Genomic DNA, 23,885 nt, shown 5'->3' on the forward strand with positions numbered 1-23,885 from the left:
AGCGGAAAGACACGCAACGTTAACGCGCGTGTACTCGCGAGCCACTGGTTGGATAACTCTCTTATTGCCCTGTAAATCGTAATGTTACACCAGCAATTTAATAAGCCGGCCGCGTTCACTTATCCCCACTGACGAGCGCTGGCTCACATAATAATGTTAATGGTAGCGAGTATATCTTCTAGGACAGCTCGGGGGAGCCGGCTAAAGCGGCTTATAAATGTGTCGGTTATATGTGTGTAAATAGCGTGAGAGTGGAGCGGTCAGTGAGTGAATGGTAATACACTGAAGCACGCGTGGAGGAGGCTGGTGCAACTTTTGATCGGGAACAGATGGTAATTCAATGGTTTCTGTACGGTAACTGATGATGCGTTTAGATTGCGGATTTTTATGCGTTTATGGGAAATTTAAAATGTAAAAGTCCGCAGAATGCGCATAATATATTGAAATATATAAAATATACAAAGGGTATAGCGTCTATTGTAACTTTCCATCGGCAGAATTTCTTAGATCGCGTTTCTTCCTACTTTTATATAAAAATATATTTTTACGAAGTAATACCTTTACGAAGATATGAATTTGCCGAAACATCCGCAGTTTATTCCGTCTGCTTTCGATTCTTAGAATATCGTACTTGATTCGAGTCAGCGTTGCAGGTTTGGAAAGTTTGAGATAGCGTCTTTGCCATAAAAGAATTTTGGAAAATTGAACGAGATTGTTGGGTCCTTCGATTAGAAATAGGCTGTAATTCTTGTAATTGAAACTTTGAGAATGGATTTAGTAGCGATAAAGGAAATTTGAACTTTTAGATAGTATCGAATCACAGTTAGTGTTGTGAATTTGGAAACGTAAAATCTGCTTGAAAGTGGACATTGATTATCAGAATAAAAGATGCGAAAGTGGCATTCACGCGATAAAACTGATTCTTACGAGCAATTACAGAATCTTACACAATGTTTCTTTAACCTAACCAGACTTAACAAGCCAAGTCTAACCTCGGCGCTGAAAGAAATTACAAACCACCTGGTAGAAACATCTCAACCACCATAAAACAGTACCACATTACTCGAAATTCTTTGACGAACTTTCTCCATCTTCTCTGAAACACGTTCGAACACGTTCAAACGCCCAAACCATCCACTTCAATGACTTCTTCCAAACCAACCACTCATCAACGCTGAAACCATACATTCATTTGCACGAGAAGCACTTCTACCGAAAGATCAAAATCGACGATCAGAGATAAAAGAAATGTAAGATTATCAGATAACACAGTCGAAGAATCCATCGGATCCCCTCCAATCACACGAAGAAGCTTCGTGAGGATCTCGATTCGCCTCGAAGGCAACCGTAATTACGCGTGGCGACTATTCATTAAGCTGATTGCACCTTCCTTCTTCTCCCTGTTCTCGTTTTCCATTCCAACTGGCCGGAACGTTATCGCGGTTGTTCGCGTAAAATCGAGCGATCCCTCGCGACCGCTGCCCTCGGTTGCCGTGCGCACACGTTCAAATTGCGCCTCTATGCATCGATTTAACGAGAGTCGAATAATGCAGGCGGCATTTTTCCGGGACACCCGTTGATTCGCGGCCAGCGTTCATCTCGATGAGGGATCGCGGAACAGCGTTTTATCTTTCGGGATATTATTACCGCGAGATGGAGGAAAAGGTGCTGCTTCTTTTCTTTTTTTCTCCTCCTCTTTCCCTTTTTACTCTGCTGTTCGTTTCTTTATTTGCGGACAGGATTGGGTTGGTCGAAACGGTAAAAGGTTAGAGAGGTTTCGAGGAGGTTTTAAGATAATTTCGAAGTTAGCTGCAGTGTGTTACATCTAGCAGGTTCGAGTAGGCAAATAGCGAAGGAATAAGATTTTTGTAAAATACCGAACGGAGCCTGTAGACGATTTCGACTGGATTTTATCTGCTTGGAATACATTTGCTTGGAATAAAAATCGCCGAATTTTTAGCGAAGAATTGCTTTACCATTTACCAATTAACTAGAACTTTCGGATCAGTTACACTGTGCTACAGAAGATTGAATAAAAAAACTGACAAAGGGATGAGATTGTTACAGTATACCAAATACAGAATGTAAATAGCGTTAATTAGATTTCATCAGGTTATATGTTGGAATAATTATTGAATTATCACGTTGATTACATCTTCCCACGCGCTCGTAACGCGTGCTTTTCCAAAGTTTTCACAGCCAACGAATGCAATCGGAATCTTAGAGCTACCTGCAACCAAATAAAACATGAGGAAACCTCCACGACGTGATACACTTTGCAAAAAAGCAAACCGCTCTAACCTGCGTAATCATTCAATTTGCAGATACGTCAATTACAAGGAAATAATTGATCGGACTTACCGATCCGTCAATTACGAGGAAATAATTTATCGGTTTCAATTAATCTAGACAAAAATCCGAAAGCACGCGAGAAAATCAAACCGTGAATGTTTCAAAACGTAAGAAAAAAAAGAAAAAAAAAGAAATTTGCGCGCACCATCGGTTACTTTCCCCGACGTCTCTATTACTCGAAAGCGGGCAGGTTAATTTCCCCTTTGGACGAGGAAGAAGGGAAGAAAAGAACAGGAGGTTATTAGAAGGGCTTATCACGATCAGCTTTCTCGCAATTACCGCTCACGAATAGAATCGGTGGACTTCTCGAGTGACTTCTGGCCGGATACTAAACTACCCGTGCGTCCGATCGATCGATAATGAACACGTGGAAGTATTCGAGGAGGATACGTGACCGTGCATACGCACGCATCCCGAGCGTGTTCGAACCGAGAATGCATAGGCCCGCCACGATACATCTCTTCTGATCGAATGCGTTATAATCATCGCGACGACATTGTAATATCGTTCCCCTCCGCCAATAGACGTCTGGTGATCGTAGAAGTATTCCTCGACGTGACTTCCTCCGGTGGATCGTCTATCGATCGATCGATCGATCACTAACCATGGAAATATGAATTCACAGGGACTATTAATATTTTGTGATCGTGTGCATTCAAATGGCTATTCTTGGCCAGCCATTGAAATTGTTTTAATGTACGAAGTGTCTTGGATAGCAAAGATTAATAAAAAGTTTTTATTGGAGATGGAAATTATTATCGAGTTTGAAAATTTGCGAGGTCTGAATTTCGATTGAGTTTGATTAGAAATACATTCAGAGGACCAGATGTTTTCGCCATACAATTAAATTTTTGTTTTAATCTGCTTGGATGTGAGTGGTTCGATTTGAAAATTTCGGCCAGCGTTGAATTTAAGATGAGTTTCAATTGAAATGCATCGAGATGGCTATTTTTCGATATTGATGAAATTTGCATCAGTTTCTTTGAATGAGATTTGAATACACGTTGGACTAGGTTCCACTTGGAAATCTTGCGAACATTGAATTTCAAGAATTAAGAATCAAACGGCTACACTTCGATGATAATCCTTAGTTCATATTTGTCTAAGTTGGCTTAATTTGTTTTAAAATCGTTTGAGCAGAGTCTAGATACGAGTTGAATTTCTTATTACATGCAGGAATGATATGATAAGTAAGTCTACATAAATTTGTATTAACTGCAGTTTGTTTAAATGACTATAAGTTTGTAAAAATAAGAATTAAATTTGGATGAACTTTCTGTTGATACATTTAAAATTCATACAATAGACGTAGGATGGATGCAGATTAAAAAGTATAAATCTCAACTAGCTTTAAGTTAGGTTTGGGTCATCTACAGTGATTTGAATCAGGTACGATATAATCTGGTGTAGGTATTTTACATATATTTATGTTAATCTTTGTTCAAGCATAAGCATAGTTCAGATAAAATATAAATTTCGATATCATGTAGACTATATTTAAAGATTAAACGGTATGGTAAATTAGGAACTTCATGGAGAACACGGAAATCTCTGTCAAGATTATCTCGTGAAAATCAGAATTAATTCTGGAAGTTTACATTGTATGTAAATGATTGAAATTTTTCAAAAGAGTGAAGTTGAAACAAGTATGCGGTCAAGTGGAATCGGTTCGAGTGGAATCCAGAGAAGTTCAACGTAAGAATGTGGAAATCGATGATCACTCTACTAGCTGGCAAAGGCATCTTATTAAACATGCTGATACCAGTGCGTGATTCGCCTCATTTACAATACACCAAGCACATCATCCTAACATTCTATGGAAAATTCCTGCCGGCGGATTTCGATCAACCAAATATACCGCAATAAAATAAGAAGATCTGTACACTCAGCTCATTAACGATATTTCTAAGATAAAAAATTTATTCGAATCAATTACAGTGTATTTGTAACGAATCTCTGATTCTTATATTAATCGATGCTTCAAAGAGCGTATTTTAATATAAATTCACAAAGGTTTGCAAAAATAAAGAACATTTGTTTCAATTCATAAATATTTTAAAAGTTCTGAATTTCTGTAAAGGAAATGCTCTTCCCCTGGCCCGCAATTGTACATGCGTGTATTCTAAATAAATTTTCTGTATTAAAATTATCTCATAATGAACTGAGATTTTGCACCTACAAACTGTTCTATTTCATTCTTGAATATTTAGAAGTAAAAGAATTTCTATTAACTTTCTCAGTTAATAGAATTTTATTCAAAAAGAATATTGAATTATAAAGAAATTTCTAATCTCCAAAAATTAATGATTCTTAAACATTGCCTAAAGCAATTAAAAACTACAGAAATTCGAAATTAGCATTCAAGGATGTCGAAGATATTCTTCAAATAGCAATTAATTAAAACACATTTATTATGCCATCATTAGCCACGCTTCTGTAAATTACCTCTATATATCGAACCCAATAACTCACCCTCCTTATATGTACCAGTCCTATAAACGGACTTAACCGCAGCCGGATCGTCGTTCCAGCGAACTTTATGCAAATTTACGAGAACGTTCAACGCGTCAGCATAAAGTCCATCAGCTGCGACGTTGTTCGTTCAGCAGCCGGGTGCACGCATTTTTATCGCGTCGGTTCGAGAGCCAGCGAAACCGGTGTCGTAATATACAATCGAACGAAAGTCCGATCTCCTCGACTGCTGGAGAAACTCGTGAAATTCCTTCCGTGATTGTTCTCCAGCTATTCTCATTCTTTCGATGAATCGATTAAAAGGGGTGGGGTGAAAGGTGTTACACACCTGTTCCACGTGATTATTCTAAAATATTTTTATAGGTTATGAAAAGAATGGTGGTAGATGGTAAATCGAATATTTTAACAATATTTTCATTTAGTACTTGTATTTAGGATACTGGTAGTATCTTTTGTAAAGTGAGATTAGATTTTGGTGAAGTAGATTTGAATTAGGTTTGACAGATTAAGAATATGAGGAATTGCAAGATTAGTTTTGTAGTATTCAAATAATGGTTAGACTGAGAAATTAAAGTTAATTTTGAAGAATATTCGATGTGGTGGAATTGAAAAATGTTTACACGAGTTTGGTAATTATTTTACAGGAAAATTATAAAAAGAGTTACTGCGGAATATATTAACCATAAATTTTCTGAAGGACGTAACTAATTTTTAATGTACAAGCTTAAAAAGCGAGACACAACAGTCTTAAATCAAGTACATTTGTATACATGTATTATATTATATGTATTATAATTAATCTACCTATATCTAATCTCTAATCTATCTTCGATTAATCTGTGTGTCAAGCTCATCGGTTTCACAAATGATTATCATGTAATTTACAAAGAATTAAAAACTGATCCTATATTCTAGTACTAATTTTCTTACAGTTAATCATTTTATTCTTCTAATAGCTGGATTCGTGTTCAATTTTTCTAGTAAAATCTACATAACCTAACCTCAATCTCGGTAACTCTACATCGAACCTATTAAAACGATCTTAGTCATAAAATAATAAACACTCTCTCAAGTAACACTAGAATCTTCTTCGCTCTAATCTACTTTAAGTAATTGATTAACAACTTACCAAAACGCGATCCAATCGAAGAATTCCACAAGGCGGTTTCTATCCGGGTCGCGAATCCGGAAAGGAAGGTGTCCCGCAATTTTCCCTGATTTTACGATTCCTCCTCCCGAATGGTAGAATCAAAACCGCTGAATTACACGCTGAAAACGATGCAAACTCGTATAAGATGAATCGTGTACGAGAAGTCCGTGCCGGCTGGCCGTATAGAAAGCGGTGGAAAAGGCTTCGAACAGCGTTACACGCCTAATAACCGAGTATCATCTCTCTGTCGAGAGTCGAGGAGCGGGGAATTTCTACGATTCGAGATCTCGATCCGTGAATCTGTCTAATGTGGCCCAACCACGCGAACCTATCATAACCTGGGCCAACCTCAGCCATCTAACCACATGTTTGCCAAGCTAACTTCTTACAGCCTCGATTTCCCTTGGATTTGCATTTCTACCAGTGCTAACGTTCCCGCGGGATCAACGTTCCTTACCATCTTTCCGTCTTTTCCGTCTTTTTATTCCCTAGAATCGTTTCGTATCGTTCCAAAAAGGGAATAACCACTAGGAGAAACGATATGATTGTTCGAATGGAGATTGGCCGGCGCTATTAAGACCTTGTTAATGCAATTTCTGATCGATTTTTTTTGCGAGACGTGGGTAATCAGACTTGTCCAACGATTTACCTGTGAACGGAAGATTGTTCGGTGATTTAAAACGCAGTTTGAGCTTCTCACTCTTGCATCTTCGACACGCTATTTACGTTTACGAGTCGCGTCAGACGCGTGGTCACGTGATGCGCAAACTACTAGTGCGCAATCATTATCAATTCACGATTTTCATAATCATAAAGGATCGCGTTGTATTCATTGTATCACTATACAAATCATTTGCTAAATCTGTTAATTAAATAATAGATATGTTTTCTTAATCTAACTTGACAGATACACTGTCGGTCATAAAAATTAGTTGAATTGTTTTTCACTGCTGTTACTTTCTAGGTGTTTTATTATAAATCTTATTTTATTCGCATCATTTATGCTTTAATATGTAAAATCCTAAATAATGTAAAGTTTATGAGCATTTTTCAATAAATGTAATCAGTGGATGTTCTACTATTTATAGTTTTTCCACTTAACCCTATCGAAACGGAATTTTCTAATATCATAATGCAAACTGTAATACACAGTCGAGTTTTATAAAAGTTACGGATTTTTAATTTCTGAAATGAGATACGTAGCTCTATGCAATGGTGCCAGAAAAATAATAATACAACGATCTCTCGAAAAGCTACTTTACGATTTATAGTAACATTAATGTCGAAACGATTAAGATGTGAATGTTTATACAAGTAGGTTTCTATATCAAATTAAAAATGTGTATGTTCATAGAAGTAGCTTTCTATTTCTAAATTAGGTTTTGATTTCCTTTAGATTTTGACCACATAGATTTATTTACCTTTGCTAACTCGATAGAGTAAAGATGGGCCCAGAGAAAACAAGGTCAATTAACGTGTTGAAGACGGAACGGCGTCTCGTTTTATTTGATCGAATATAGAGCTTGAAATGGTAGATTACAAATACAGCCAGTTTCTTTCGCACGGGAAAAGCTGCCTAGTTCATTATTGGGAAAAAAAGTGGCAGAGCGTTGTTAGACTTAAAATTAAAAGGAAGTTTATGAGGTTAATTGTTAAGAACGAGGACTGTGTAAGAATTCTTACAATTGCGTCCAGTTTCCGTGATTGTATTTATGTTCACAGAAACCAGTTTCCTTGACCAGAGTGAAATTTCACGTAGATCTGAACAACTGGAGTTAGACCGAGTAATTCTAGGTGATTCTTCAAGACCAGTTCCTCGAGATCAAAGTGAAACGCTTGGATCGGTTTCTGGCAACCGTATATAGACACCTTTGGAACCAGTCCCTATTATCAGAGCGAGATTCCTTGACATCGGTTTACTATGACTGCACCTGGGCTCGAAGATTTCTTGCGAATGACGGTCGACACTTCGTGGTCGGGTTGTTAGAACTCAATTGAAGTCACGTGAAATACTAGATGACCGATATTCCGCTCCCTTTTCACTGGAAATAAGATTCGTTCGATCTAAAGCTAGTCTCGTTTTCAATACAGTATCTATGGAATTCGAAATTATTTTTGGAACGACATGTAAAATAAAAGAAACTCCTCTTGTATACCACTTTAGATATGCAAATAACGCACTGTAATAAAAACCATCCTACTTTTATTGCATCATCGAACGAACATACGTTACAATCTAATATGTTTATTGGAATCGAGGAAAACATTTATTAAGCTACGTAGAGTCGTTCAATTTTGCGAAACTTTCAAGATAAGATCCGTATTTATTTCCCTGCTTTATCTTTCGATTTAAGAACTCCTTCCAAGAGAATTTACTCGTTAAAATAAGTACAGAGGCTTTCAAAATGAGTGCGGCCCAACTGCCGTACGATTATTCTCCCGTTTTCTACTTAACTCAGCTACTATAACGACCAAGAATTGTCCAAAAAATCATCGCTTTTCAAAAGTCGACCACCAACGTGCTTCATTGAAAATTTAACGATCGCTAAAATTCACAAAATCTCCTATCTTCGACCAGCAGCCGATATTTACAATAGCAAAATGATCAACCTACCACATATACGACAGATACTGGTTGCCAAAAACCGTTCGCGTCGAGTCCAAGTGCGAAACGGCGAAAAAACTCAAACCTGAGCCAAACAAGTCGGTCAAAGTATAAAAAGAAGACAGCAGAAGATGAAGAAGAAGAGGGGGAGGAGTTGGAGAAAGGGGAAGAAGATACGAGGAGGCGGCGGAAGGCGATGCGTGTGGGTTCAACGAAGGGGGTGTCGGGTTACCAATGAAATACTGGTACCATTTTGTTTACAATATTGTCGGGGGTGTATCCACGGTGTGAGGAGGAGCGTGGGGCAGAAGGTCGGACACTTCCACGGCTCGTTGTCCAGTTCCTCCGGGTTGGAACACCTTGTGCCTGGTTGCGGCGAAAGAGAAGCGAACAAGGAGCAAGAAAAGCGAAAGACAGAGAAACGTATAAGACAGTATACACGCATACAACGTGGGCCCCCTTAAAGAATTATCTCTTTCTCGCGGCTCCGACCGCTGCCTCCACGGAGATCCCCTCGATTGGACTGATTCTTACACGCGCGGCCCGGCGACGAGCCTAAATTGCGAATTCCGCCGCGTTCCACACCGACAAAGCAGCGCGAGTCAAACGAGCTTGTTCCCCCGCCGCCGGATGACAGATTTATGGTATTAGATGGGACACGCGAATTTGTGTTCCCCGGTGACTTCGATCCCTCCGGATGGCCAGAGCTCGAGGGTAAGAGACTGCCACGACGGAGACTGGCTATGTTTGCCGAGAGTTTGTTGAACTGACTCTCAGCGAACAGATTTTCGAACGATTTCGGCCAAGTCAGAGCGGACTTACGGGAAACGTTGAATTTTTCCTTTCTTCTCGTTTTTTGGTAAGTCAGGTAATTACCTGTACGGCAGCGATTTGTCGATTTTTGGATTTAACGAATTTTGCACGATGTTTGAAATACTTGTAGGAATTGCGAATTTTATGAAAGAGCTCGTGGACTGGTCGAATTTTTCTTCTTTGGTAGAACAGATAGTTATTTTCGAAGAGTGTGAAATAAATATAGAACTGAATTTCTCTAAAGAATTGCCCTTCTTCTTCCGTTTAGTCGATGCAGCTGTATGAAACTCCTTCAGAGGGATTGAGAATTAAATTCCGAGAGGCTGATTGATCTTCGATAGAAGACACTGTAAATTCTTCCGTCTTTTCATGCGTGTTAATCGATGTTCGATTAGTTTTTTGTAAGTTGTGTCTTTCAAAAAACGCCATTCTCACGTATAGTATTTTAATTCGCTTGTTTCTTCAAACTCTTCTTCCTATAGCTGTATTTTTTCCGTATTTGATCGCAAGATAAATCACAGGATAAACGTTTCAAGATTGTTGCCGTAGTAGCCAATCGGTGGATCTGCAAAGAATCGTCTGATCTTATCGAACGCGAAAGGATAAAAGAGAAAACGAAGTGGAGAAAGAAGAAGGGAAGCACAATCAATAAATATCGAATCGATCTCGATTTCATTGAGTAATCGACGCCAATAGGGGAATCTGCATCGCGGCGCTTCGATGCAGGAAGCGCGAAAGAAAATTGCAGATCGTCGCGATTTCCACGCCGTTAACGTTCCGCTATCGATCTAACCGCGAGTTCTCGCCTCTAATCATATCGCGAGCAACGTCTTCCTCGATGTTGCTCAACCTACCGTGAACAACCGCCATTCCACCGATTTGTGTCTCGAATCCAAGCGGATCGCTTGACCCCCGATATATCGTCGGATTTCTCAGCTTCCGGGAACGAGATCGACGCCCACAGAATAGTCGCGGCTTCCGCGAGTACGCCCGTTGACTTTGAAACCCGGTCATTTTGATAATTTTTATCGGTACATAGCTGGCAATGTTAGATTCATCAAACATCCGAGTAACTTGCTTTTGTGGTAATTTGAAAAATATACCACGCGTTACGTTTATCTTCTGATAGAAAAGAACGACGAAGATAGTTGGTTCGAACGTTTCAGAAAAAGGAAAATTACTGTTACGTAGAAAAATATATTGGACGTGGAAGTAATTCGTACGACAGTTTGGATCACATGAAAAGTGTTCCGTAGAAGACAAAAATTAAAAAAGAGATCGACTTGGAATTTTGTTATGTTGGAAATAAAGAAAATCACCGTTGATAACTGCAGAATTAATTTCAAATTGACAACGAAATTAGTAGAAAATTCGATGGAGGTAGAGTTGAGAAAGTAATTCCAAATTTTGTGTAATATCGTATTCCTGTCCGCTTTTACTTTTAATTCGATGAAGTTAAAAAATGAGACGAGTATAAGGAAGATTTCTTTCTTCATCCAAGTTTCTTCTGCTTATTATCTACAATTAAATATCCTCTTCGTTCTTATATTTTCTCGACAAAATTGTTTATTTGGCAAAAGCAGTCGATCTCTCCGCGTCCTTTTGACGATCAAAAAGAAAGTAGGATTTTTGGAGAAGACGAATCTGATCGGTGAATCCTGTGTGTCCTCAAGTTTGCTTAGTCCAGCTTTAATTTCGACTTTACGAGCGTGCTTACCTGGTCTGCTCGGTGGTCCACGTCCCGGTCGTCCGTTTACTCCGTCGCGCAGTCGTGGAAAAAGCTCGTGTCGACCAACGTGTTATTCAAATGCAAACATCCGCTCCGACTCGCGGCTGGTGACTTATTGACTGCACGGATCGGAAACGCCGATCGCGGATGATGCTGTTCCACGTCGGAAGTTCTCCTTCGTTACTGCGAATATAATGGGAAAATGAAAATTGAGCTTCGATGATTACAGAATTTGGATTTTTTTAGCTTTCAGCTGGAAATTGTGAGATTTGTGGGATTTGACAGTGGGCATTCAAAGGAGATTTGCGATACAATTATTTGTAGATTTTTAGAAAGCTCAGAGATCTGAAAATTCAAAGATTGGAAGGTTCGAAAATTCAAAGATTCGTAGAAATCCGGAGACCAGACCAGACGTTCGAAGGTTCGAAGATGCGAAAAATCAGAAGTTCAAAGATCCAAAAAGGCAGTGTAAAGATTGGAGGGCCTAAGATTCACAAAGCCGCGAGATAAACTACGATGACAGAATCAATTTCCATTAAGTCGTACTATGTCAGAAACAATCCTGGAACTGCGAATCTGAAAATTCCAAAACGCCGTCAACCAAAGATAAAAACCCCTTAGCCGATAAATCATTCGGCCCCACCTTCTCTCTTCCCTCCTCCCCTCAAATTCTCTATCCCATTCTCTAAAATCTTCAAATTCCGATCACGCCTCGAACTTCCCTCGATTCCATTCCCCGCGTCTCTCCCAGGAAACTTCGTCGAAAAACTTCAACGTGTCCAAAAATCCTCTAACGACTCCCATATTCGTCCAACGCCAGCCAAAATTTCCCTGTTAAAAAAATCCGCCATGCTGGAGAACGCGATGGGCAACACGCGCGGAACATTTGTCAGACACTTTAGGAGCTGTCGGCCCATTGTTTTCCCATCGATTCCCGCTCGGAAAGCACGCCTTTAACCGATGTTTTACACGCTCGATTCCTGGAACCGGATCCTCCATCTGGGATCGCAGACTTGTGGCATCCGAGTTGCACGTCCGTCGAGAAACAAGAGAAAGAGAAACGATCCAGAGGGACACGCATCGACCGTGCAACGAGCAAGAGTAAGAAGAAGGATAAGCAGACGAAGAGGACGAGGAAGAAAGAGAAGGAAACGAGGAGTCAGGTATACGTGGCCCGGGACCGCGAGGCCCATTTCGCCTGTCAGGCCCAATTCTGCTCGGGACCAGAAACCTTGGCCTCTCTCTCTCTCTCTCTCTCTCTTTCTCTTTCTCTTTCTCTTTCTCTTTCACCGCGTTTCGTGCACCCTTCTGTGGCTGCAGTTTATGGCCGTCATTACCTCGATCGGGCCCTGGCTCGGATTAAACGATTTGTTCGTGTGCACGGTCCACTTTATCGGTTCTGCGTTGCGTCTCGATAGGCCAATGGAATCTTTACGCCATTTGCTGATTTTTACGAATTTTGCGAACCGTGAAAAGTGACAGTTTCTCCAAAGACGATTGCTTGGTCTGTTGGTTGAGGATGCGTTTGACAATTTTAGACGACACACGGTTGGGTTAATTCTCGAAGGTTCAAAGAGGAATTGCAAGTTAATAAGCGCTATGAACCAATACGACGATGGAGAGCTAGTCCTAAAGGTAGTCGAGCAAAAATCTCTGCTCTTGTTAAGTTTCCTGGATTGAATTAAACTCGCAGCGGAAAAGCAAAGAAATACGAGACGTCAAATATTCACACTTTCACGGGGAGGCGTTTCAAACGAGGAATTTTGATTTTATCAGCGGTTTTATCAGTTTCTTATTCTTTCCGCGACGTTCCATTACGTTTCCCTTTGAAGTGGTATTTTCTAAACATTTTTACACGTCTCGCCTGTTTCATTTAACGATCATTTTTGTGCTATTCGTAATATTACAATCGCTGGCAGTCAAAGTCACGCGCACGTGGAACCTGCCGCGAAAGCGTAAAAATTCGAAGAATTAGGGCGTGATATCATTGGGTTCATCTCGAACGGGGATTCATCCAGAATCAAGAGGAATTCAAAATTAGAGAGAATTAATAATCGCACTGTGCTATACCGTTTGGTAATAAGCGAAAGAACCACGTTTATGGTGCCACGAAACATCGCCACGCCGGTACACAAGAGAGTGCGAGGATGCGCGTAAATTAGGGAGGATAAGTGGCTGAGACGGAGGATGAAGAAGTTCGGGCACGCAGCTCGTTCAGGAAGCGCTCCTCGAGTAATTGAGGATTTCGCGTCCCTCGCGGTTGCGGAGCCGGCTTAATGCCAGCGTGCGCGTATCTCTCCGCGTGACGTGCACGGGGCAATCGGAACAAAATCTTTCTCTTTTCCTCTTTTTTTTTTTCTTTGCCTCGTGTTAAACCTTAAAAGCGTTACGTGACGTTTTCACGTGCCGCACGAACGCGATTCCCATAATTAGAAGAGCAAGGACGAAACCGCAGGAACGATACGTTTAATGGCCCTGGTAACCGATGCGGTGGAGACACGCGTGTAATTTCGACCAAGAAATTAACGTGTCAGCTGTTTTTGCTCGGGCCGATTTTCGTCAGATTCGTTCCATTTCTCAAGAAACTGCAAGATCCACCAATAAGTACGACGCGCCAAAATCTCTGCGATAAAAAGAAGCTCGCGAAGAAGCAGCAAACCTCCTTAAAATTCTTAAACCACTCCCATTTCCTTCTCGCCTTTCTCACCCCTTCAGCGATCCTCAATATTCAACCAGGAACGAACGAATCAAACGAGAAGAAAAATGCCCAAGACAACTGCATCCACTGACGATACGAGACACGTAAGATCTGTGCAAGAGCAAGCAAACAAGTTGGCAAACATCGAAACTCCCGAAGATTCTCAAACGACTGCACCGCCTCGCCATCGGCTTCGCTCTCCCAGCGAACCCGATCCAGCCCAACCTCGGGCCGAGTTAAACAAACCTAAAAATCGTGGCGGAACCCTATCCTCCATCCATCACTTATCGTTAGATCCTGCGCAACACCCAATCATCGAGGCCGTCGGCCATCCAACACCCAATCGATCGGTGAATCGCCGGACGATTCTCTCACGGCTCTCGCCAGTGTCATCGCGGCAATGAAAATATCCATCAAGGCTTTGCTTTTCATACGGAGCTAAACATTGTACGTTGTACCTGGCTAGTGGCGCGTCGTTGAGTACCGGTTATGACGAACGACCGGCGTTCCATGGGTACCAGAAGGATCTCGTTCCATCTCCAACATCCTCTCTTTCTTCTTCTTATTCTACTGCTCCTTCCTCTTCGCTCCGTCTGCCATAGAGAAGACTCTGTTTCTCGAAGGAAGTAACAGTATCCGAGTGGATGGATTCCGTGCGAGGTGTGCAGGGACCGTGTGGATTGTGTGCAGAATGAACGCAAACTGTGAGGGTAATTTGCAACACTGGCAATTTACATAATTAGCAGTTCTGAACTCGCGGCCCTCGACGACCCCCACCCTTTCCTCCACGACGCCGCTTCTCCGTCTCTTTCTTCCACTGCCTCCTCCTCGTCTTTCCTCGTCTTCTATCTTCCTTTCTCTAACGCTATTCTTCTTCGTCTGGTTTTCAGTTCTAGATCGTTGCAGCTCGTTGAGAAGATGTTGAGAAGAGAGAGAGAGAGAGAGAGAGAGAGAGAGAGGGAGGGAGGGAGAGAAAGAAGATTCGATGCCATAGTATTGTTGTGTGAAGTGTTCTGATTCGAGGTGAAGGTAGTTTCGATACTTTCCAAGCTGCCACGGACCATAGTTTCGCAGTGATGTGGTGATAATTGGTGCTCGAAGAATGTTTGGCGATACGCTCGTTTTATCAGCTGCGAAAGTTCGGATATCGGTAAAGTGTATTTTTATCGAGTAACGAGCGTGATAATTTTGCTGCTGAATCAGATTTTTGATACAACCGATGAGAAGATAAGAATCGAAATGAAATGACATTTCAATATTCTTCTCGTACCATCGAAAAGTGGCTGCAAATAGCAAATACTTTTGAAAAGAGAGACACGAACGAACCCTACGGAGTTACATAACAGAATTACATCTACTCGAATAAAAATCGCTTTTCGATTTACCGAACCGCAAGCTAGAATGCTGTATCAGATAAATTCGTGTATTGGGTTAAATACTATTTAAGCTGGAATCGATCATTTTCCACTTAAACCGTCTCGATGAATCATCGAAGATCTGTTTTACACATGAAACTAAAACCAACACACCCAGGAATTAATTATCTGAATCAATCGATCGCTTCGATATTCCGGGCCATCGTACCATTAAGCTAATATTATCAGCGCGATTTTACGAGTCTCGAATTACGAGTATTAATAAATATCCTTGCACGATATTAACAAGTGTGATAACGAAAGGAACGAAATGTTACAAAGTGTTTCGATTATCGTTTACTACGAAAGATCATAAAATCGTGAAAGCGACACCTGTGACTTGTACTTTATCCAAAATTACTATAATTGTTTGTTAAATTATCGAGTAAAAGGCCAATTAAAAATCATCGATTTAAATGCACACTGCGCAAACATCAACTGTGAAACAAACCTACTAATCTAATCTCTCCATACTTGATCTAATATCTCCATACTTGAAACAAAGTAAAAATCTGAGAATGTCGACGAGGGACAAGATTGCTGATGATAAAAAGAATCGATAAAAACTGAGTGACGCGCTAATTGCCAGATCACCGCGTAATCATCGATTAAGGACGAACCGCCTCGCACGAATATTAATGAGCCGTCGAGAGTGGCGACGTTTCACCCTGAAAACGGACTTACGAGCTGTCGACAAGCGGTAGACACCGATGAACTATGAGATCTATTAATTGGCGAGCGACGTCCTCTGCCCCGCTGGACTTAATTATCGGCTCTTCGGCAACGTTCCAATTAACGCGGTTCATTATAGTTATAGTCCGTGTTACCCCCACCATTTCATCCACGGTAATTCCCAATCAGAATAACGATTAATATTCGGTGCTAATTCAGTGTTTAGCGACTCTGATTATTCGATTATCGCGCTAACGGTGAAACGCGTTTCGTAAAATGGAATAATAAGAACCGAAGATTAAAATTTCGTCGTTCTTGTGTTAGTCCCTGTGCTTTATCTGCTTTCGTCGCTGCTATCCGTATACTATGTTTCTTTTTCTTTCCTTTTTTTTATTCCGGGCCGAGGATTATTTAGAATTTAAGCCGACTAAAAGTATCGCCTTTAAGAAAGCTTCGAACGTTTCGAGGAAGGCTTCCGCACAAAAGAAACTTCTCCAACGATAGGAAAACACGACCAGCCGTGGAAACTACCTAAACGCCAAATACAATAACAGAATGAAATGAAATTTTTGCCACAACCCATAAATAGCTACTACTTTCTGATACTCGTTTAAAAATCTAAGAGAAAAAGCAGCGTTAAAATTGGCAAAAATATCCTTGACCCTGCGAAAAGCTGCGCAGCAAAAGGAATATTCAAAAATGTAAAAAAATGATCTCCTAACGAGTATAAGTTTAAAAATCTGCACGATAAAAATCCATAAAAGCGCCAAAAATATCGTTGTACCGTGCAAAATCGTACGAAAAGGAACGCTGAAAAATCTCAAAGATATTCTTCCATCCGAATAACGTGTGTGAACTGACCAAAAGAAGAAGAAGGGATACGTGGCCGCCATTATATTGTCAACCGATAAGTGCAGGTTATAGAAGCTACTGGTGTAGTTCACGAAACTTGCGGCCCCATGAAGAGGCGGCAATTCCCGCAAAAATAATGACTCTTTGTAATGGTTCGCCTCTGCATATCCGTTGTTTCGGGCAGACACGGCGTGGTTAATTACGGGGCAGCCGACCGCTCGCGTAATTATTCGTCCTCGAAGCGGCGATTATAAAGCGATTATCGACAAGGATCAGGCTGTTGGCCTGCGAAGGAAGCAGGAACGACGGTTCCGTGGAAACGGTCCGTCTCGAACATCGGTTGCATTTTCTTTTCAGTCTCTTCGAGTTTGTCCGGCGAACGTTATCGTATTCTGATGGAGCATGGCGCAGATTCGCTTCGGAGAAAGCGAATTATCCAGGAGCAGGAAGGTTTCGGATCTTGGCTTTTTAAATTTGTCTTTTGATGAGATCGTCGAAGAGATTGGATGGAAAGATTGGTGAAAAGTTGATGAAGCAGATTGGATTCTTCGATGGGATTCTTCGCAGTTAGGGTTCTTCGATGTAATGGAGTTTTTCGATGAAAGTGGATGGATAATTCGTTGAAAAGGTGAATTATTCTTCGATGAGAGGTGGTGGAAAATTCTTCGGCGAGATGGATTATTCTTCGATGGAAGATGACGGTGAATTCTTGGAAAAGGTGAATTATTCCTCGGTGAAGGGATATAGATTTGGGTTTGTGATTTTTTGGAAGTCGATGGGAAGCTTTTGCAAGTGCATGTGCTCGGAGTTTGATCGTTGTGTTCTCGTTAATCGAAAAGTGGATTCTTAGGTCGATGATTAAATTCGGCGAACAGCGATGGAGAATTGCAATATATTTTCTTATTTCGTGGATTGTATTCTGATTTATTGCCGAAGGCTTCTAAATTTGCATAGTAGAGATTATCGAGACATCGATCGAACAACTCTTCGACTTGGATTTTTATGTTCTTGTTAATTGAATTTCGAGGAGTTTCAAATAATCGAACATCATTGAACATTCAACGGAGAATGTAGGATTTCTTCCATTCGGCCTTCTTCTAACCGTTCCGTTTCGAGGCTGGCTGGTGAATGAAACGCACACACGTGTTGTCGTGAAGAGATGATATAATTTATTTCGCTATATCGTTAGAACACGAACTGAATCATCCGTATGACCGTACAATCCTACGCTTTTTGCACGTCGAGTAAAATCACAATTCTTTTATGTACAACGTATTTACAAAAACGGACCGGTTAAGCGTGCAAGCCGATCGTTCGTCAAGAAATCACGATCCATCTCGCGATCTAGACAAGATTTTCCAGTGATTCACTCGTCCATCTGTTCGAATCTCGTCCAGATCGATTCTAGTCGCTTCAAATATCGGTTAAGTATCGATAGAGATGCGATACGTGCGATCTGAAAGGGACTAAAAGACATTTTTCATTTTTCATTGTAAAGGGAGAAAAAATAAAAAAAGGAATGGAAAAGAGACGAAGATTTCTCGTGAACGATCGTTTTTCGGCTGACGCGCTCAGCTGTCCCGTAAAATATAATCGATATAATAATTTAAATCGTCAGTACATCTCGGACATCGATTTGACAAAGGGAAATACTGGTCGCTCGTGGGACAACGACGTTAAATACAATTCGCAAGTTACAATTCGAGTTTACACTGGGATTGATTCTTCATTCATCTAAAAAGGATACGAAGTTTGGCACTCTCATTTTCCCCTACGTTTTTATCCTTCGTTTCTTCTTTTGCGGCTTACGCATATTCAGATACGTTATGATGCACGAATCGATATTAATAACGTGAAAATTGTTCCTCGTATTGTCTTTGTGGATAAAAAATGGAAAAGGGAACAAGGCTACTGTATAAATGTTACGAGTATCTATAACATCCTCACTTTTAAGACAAGATACTTATTTTCAACGAATTTCATTGTAAAAACGCGTGCTGAACGTATCATAATTATCTTCCAAGTGCATAGGATATGGACAGAGACCGATATAGTTCTACAAATGCTGGATAGAAGTCGATGAGTACATCGTAACACGTTTTATGTCAGTAGGCCGCGCGTGTTCGCTAATTGTTAACCCATTAAGCATCGAAACAGTATAAAATTCGCGAAAACGCAACATTGTCAAGTAACAAAAAAGAAAAAAAAAAAGATTTCTATGATTTCAAGAAGAAACTTTGATATACTTTTATCAACACCCCGACTCGTTCGAATTTCATAAAATTAGAAAAATAAAAATAAAAGGAAAAATATAAAATATAAAATCATAAAAATAGGGGAAAAAATAGTATGGGAAAAAGTATTAAGCAAACCCTTGAAATCCCCTTTCGATTCAACCGTATAAATTAATTAAAAATATATCGCGAATAAGATGTTGCGTCAACGCGACAACGATCCTCGATGGATTAACAAGCACTCGTTCTCTTACTCTCCGTAACTCTATTTGCATCTCGACCATTGCGATCAGCTTCCTCGAAAAGCGATCAAACGCGCTTTTCATCGACGAATTATTTACAGACACGTACACACACCCACACATTCATTCACGCACGCATACGCAGATACGCGTCCTCCCGTCTCGAACAAAAGATCGATCCTTCCGTCGTCTACTACGCAGAACGCAGGATCCGCCTGTCTGATCCACCACGGATCACAGTCTACGATTCTTCTCGATATTTATTTATGTACACGAGAGCTGACTGTCTCGCCATCGGACGATCTATGGCAAGATGCGCGTGAACGCGACGATCTATTTGTATGAGGATTAAAATTCGTGAAAATCCGATCCCTTCTCCCCGATCGAATATTCCAAAGGAACATCCTTTCAGCATCGGATAGTTCCAAAAGAATATTCATTCTCTCGCGCGCCTTTCCGCGAATCGATCGAGGAACTATGGTATAAGAAAACATCGGGGGGAACGATGAAATTGATATCGCCGCTGGGAGAAAGGGGCGCAATTCCGCCGAGAGAATAGGGGAAAGTTCTAAAGATCGAGCAAGTTCTTGTAAACGTTTCTGGTTTTTCCGACGTTTCCGCCGGAAATCGATCCATTTGGCTTCGTCCAAAGTTTCGAAGAAACAATACCTCCATTACCCAGCTTCCGTGGCGCTCGAAACCCCGCGCAATTCCATCGATCCTCCGGAAAGCAGTTTGCTTCGCAAACGAGTTTCTCACCGGGGTTCTTCGATCGTTTCCGACGCGAGAACACGGGAACGGATACGAGGAGCTACGTCAGTCTTGCCAATAGGGAAATCCGCAGTCTTCCGGTGTCGTTCAACGACGACTATAGGAATCGTCTTTGCCATGACAATTCCACGATCGAACGATCACGATCTTTCTAGCGAGACGTAAATTTAATTGTCTTTCCACGCGTTTTTCGTCTCGTTTGTGTTCGTTGTTGCGATCTTTGGAAATCCGTGGGACACGCAATTCCTTGACAATTCCATTGCCGTTGTTTCTGGTTTTCGGTGACTCCTAGCCTCTTCTATATGGCGCTCGCCTTTATTTTTATTTCCGTCGTATTCTGCTAGAGAACCTTCGGAATCTCGGCAATTCCATTTCTTGAACTATCCGAGCAATCAGCGAGTATTGACTCGTGAATTCTTAAAAATTGCGATAGACGCGCAATTCCGTAAAATCTCTCGTCGAACGGCAACATATTTTTGGTTTTCACCGACAGTTCTGTCTCGCAAACACTGGAACTCGTCTCGTGCTTTCACACGACATCTACTGCATTTGCAATTCCATCCAAGTTTCTCTTTTACATCCAACTGTATCCTCCTTGCAGTTTCTTCGAACTCGACGCTCCGCACTTTACGCGATCTTTGGATGTTCGCGATAAGAATAAAATTCTTGCCTCGACAATTCCACCAATTTCTTCCTGTTACTCGTGTTTCTCTCGGTGAAGCTTTTCGACGCATCAGCCTCTTTCACTTTAACGTCCGCCATTCCACAATTCTTGAGATACTCGTAATTCCGACAATTCCAACGAAATTCCAAGGTTTCGCCTTCCCTTCGCTCTCTCGCGACTCGAAATTTAAACCTCGATTTTAACTCATCGAGTGGCACAGTTGACAGCGGTCGTTCTTCGTCGGTCAGACGCAATTCCCGGCACCTTAGTCCAGGCAGAGAACGTCTAGCTACGCCTCCGAACCGCTGGAACACTCCTCCGCTTCTGGATCGATGTGTTCCTCTTCCTCCTCTTCCTCGTGGTGATAATCACCGGTCTCCTGTTGCCATTTGCTCACGTGATGGGTGTTCTTATTGTTGGAATTGTTATTCGCGTTCCCGCCTCCACCGCCACCGCCACCACCACCACCTCCACCGCCCCCAGATTGCTGCTGTGCCTTTGCCTCCTCCTCCTGCTGCATTCGCTTGTGCTTCGTCCGTCGGTTCTGGAACCAGACCTTCACCTGTAACATACAACAGCAACTTTTCATTCATTTAATTCTGGTTTCTATCATAGGATTGTAACGCGATGTTAATGAATTAATAGATTAATTGCAAGATCTCTGTTCGTCTCTCTTTTATCTTCATTTTTTGTTAGAGATCAAACAGATCAACTGTTTAAGATGAAATTTCTATCGTTGTCGGTTTTTGGCACAGTGTGCCATAGAATCGTTGACTTCTATTATTAAAATATTCTTTCAGTACCGGATCCTCGGATGACGAAGAATTTTATAAAAATCAAAGGAACCTATCAAAGGAAGGCGTGTGCAAACTATTTCCATTGCAGACTTCTCTATCTGGCACTCGTACAAAATGCAATGACCGAAATACGCTCACAATGTATTTACCAATTTGTGAAAGTTCAGAAATAAAGTCGTAAATGTAAAAGAAACGTTGTGCATGTAATAGAATACCTCGTTGGATACTTTCCCATTAACTTAAAACGATATTCTACTATTAGAAAACAAGAATCAAAAGATCGTAATTTAAATGTCCTAGAAAATATAACTAGCCTCCTATACACTGACAGTTATTGTACCATCATACACTGTAATACTACATATGTTAACACAGCGACAATTAACCTACATACAATATCCAATTCCTATAATCTACGTACCGACCACTCCAATTTCCTTGTCTACTTTTATTCGATAATAACAATCGATCGCAATTTTCATTGACCTGCAACCTCGATCGATTCAAACACCGGACAAACGACGTCTCATACGCCTCCATATCGAAGAAATAAAATGTCTTTTCGACAAAGAAGAACTGAAATTCCTCTTCGACGGACAAGAAATAAAATTCCAATCCAAACGAAAAAGAAAGAGAGTGAAATTCCAGTCCGACCATGCCTTTCATCTTCGCGCATCGCAAATTATACAACGATACAGCATAAACGATTCGACGATCGTAGTTTCGTGATCTCCAATCATCGTTTTCAACGTTCTCGGACCAACTGGAAATTCTGCAAGGGCTATCGACCCTCGAGCTTCGGCAAATTAAGTGGCAACTAGTTATAATCCACCCCAAGTGTATCAAGGAGCCACCCCTTAAACAGGGTGTATCCGGTTACAATGGGCCGTGTCGTTGACGCGGAACCCCTCTCGTCGAGGGTTGACGAGAAAAAAGGGAGGGACAAAGCGAGTGGTGCGACGATCGCAGAAAACGCGCATTGTCCTCGAATTGACTGTTAGATACACATTGTCCTGTTCCTGCTTCCTGTTTGCCGCAGAAGGGTTGAAAGGGGCTCCATTTTCGAATTATCTACGCGTGAAATCAGCATTGTCGCATTGGCTGCTGCATGGATAGAAAAGGCAGGAGAGAAGGATGTTTGTCTAACTAACGTCACGATCCAACGTGTTTCTGACATGACCCGGATTAGTCGCTGTTCACGACCCAACCGAGAGTATCGAAATGATCTGGCGAAGGGGTGGATACGCTTTGGCAAATGGAAAGCGTGATATCGATGGAACAGCGTTGCGTGGATGGTGTTTAGATGGAGTTTAGGAGAACGAGGCTGAATGGACGTTGGGAATAATGGTTGTCTTTGGAAATTATTTAGGGTGAATTTAGAGTATGAGGAATTTTTCAGGCTGACCTAAATTTTTCGCCGATTGCGTCGCGATTTATAATTTGTTCGAGGTTGGGACATTTCGTTCGGCTGATTTTGGTGCAAAGGACTCGATGCAAAAGTGATTTTTTTTTTTTAATAGAGATCGATTGTTTCGGTGTAAAATAATTGTACGTTCAAATTTACTGAATTCTCTTTTGAAATTAGCAGAAAAGGACCTGTGGTCTTGTTGTTCGTTTTATGGTTATATACTTAAAATTTATATGATATTTTAGGAATTTACCAATTCGACATAAACGTTTTATTTAGGTAATTATAGGAAATCGAGATTGCTATAATACAAATATAGAATTTCCTTTCAACCAACCTTCCAAAAATTCTACAAATAGTTTCACCCTCTCCAAGCATGTGACTCCAATTCTTCGGTCTATTACGTTACCATCAACTAATTCAATTGTCCCTAATAAATCGAGTTTATTAAGCCAATCGAAAGACCGGAACACCCTGAGGGTGGATAGAACGCAACAAAGTCATCTACCGCGTAATGATATTGTTTCAAACAAATTAAAACAAAAATGCCATGGCATTTCAAAAAATTACTTGATCAATTTGATCAAGAAAACCGGTTCGTCTTATTCTAAAATTTTCACAGCGATTACTCGATTAACTGGGCCGTTCTCCTAAGAATACATCGTGAAATTCTTCCGCCAATTCCATTAAAATCCCACAAAATTATCCGCGAAAGACCCCATTCGCATAAATGCCCACTTACCCAAACCTTTAAACACCGCTAAAATCATTATACCTCCAAAAGTAAATGAAACGAAACAAACGAAGCAAGCGCTAAAATCATTCATCGCCGCCTCGATTTTCCAAAACCAAACTACAGCCTATCACAGCTCGACAATTCCACCCCCAAGAATCCACCTCTGGCTGGAAATCCAAGGCGTAACAAACATCTCGGGCGCCATACTACGAATAGTAAAATCTTTGGAAATAAAATCACGAGGAAGAGAATCGTGCCGGTATAAATCGACCAAG

At 41.0% G+C, this 23,885-nt stretch overlaps 1 protein-coding gene across 1 annotated transcript in view; it reads right to left on the reverse strand.

Moving 5' to 3' along the window:
* Positions 1 to 17,902: 17,902 nt before the first annotated feature.
* LOC117205664 (homeotic protein empty spiracles-like) overlaps positions 17,903 to 23,885 on the reverse strand; it is a 54,935-nt gene continuing 48,952 nt past the window's right edge. The window contains exon 3 of the mRNA XM_033444305.1: positions 17,903 to 21,231. Coding sequence (XP_033300196.1) covers positions 20,959 to 21,231 — 273 coding nt within the window. The 3' untranslated portion in view covers positions 17,903 to 20,958. The remainder of the gene's footprint in view (positions 21,232 to 23,885) is intronic.

The sequence above is a fragment of the Bombus bifarius genome, unplaced genomic scaffold (assembly GCF_011952205.1).
Source record: "Bombus bifarius isolate JDL3187 unplaced genomic scaffold, Bbif_JDL3187 scf7180000007992, whole genome shotgun sequence".
Classification (NCBI taxonomy): domain Eukaryota; kingdom Metazoa; phylum Arthropoda; class Insecta; order Hymenoptera; family Apidae; genus Bombus; species Bombus bifarius.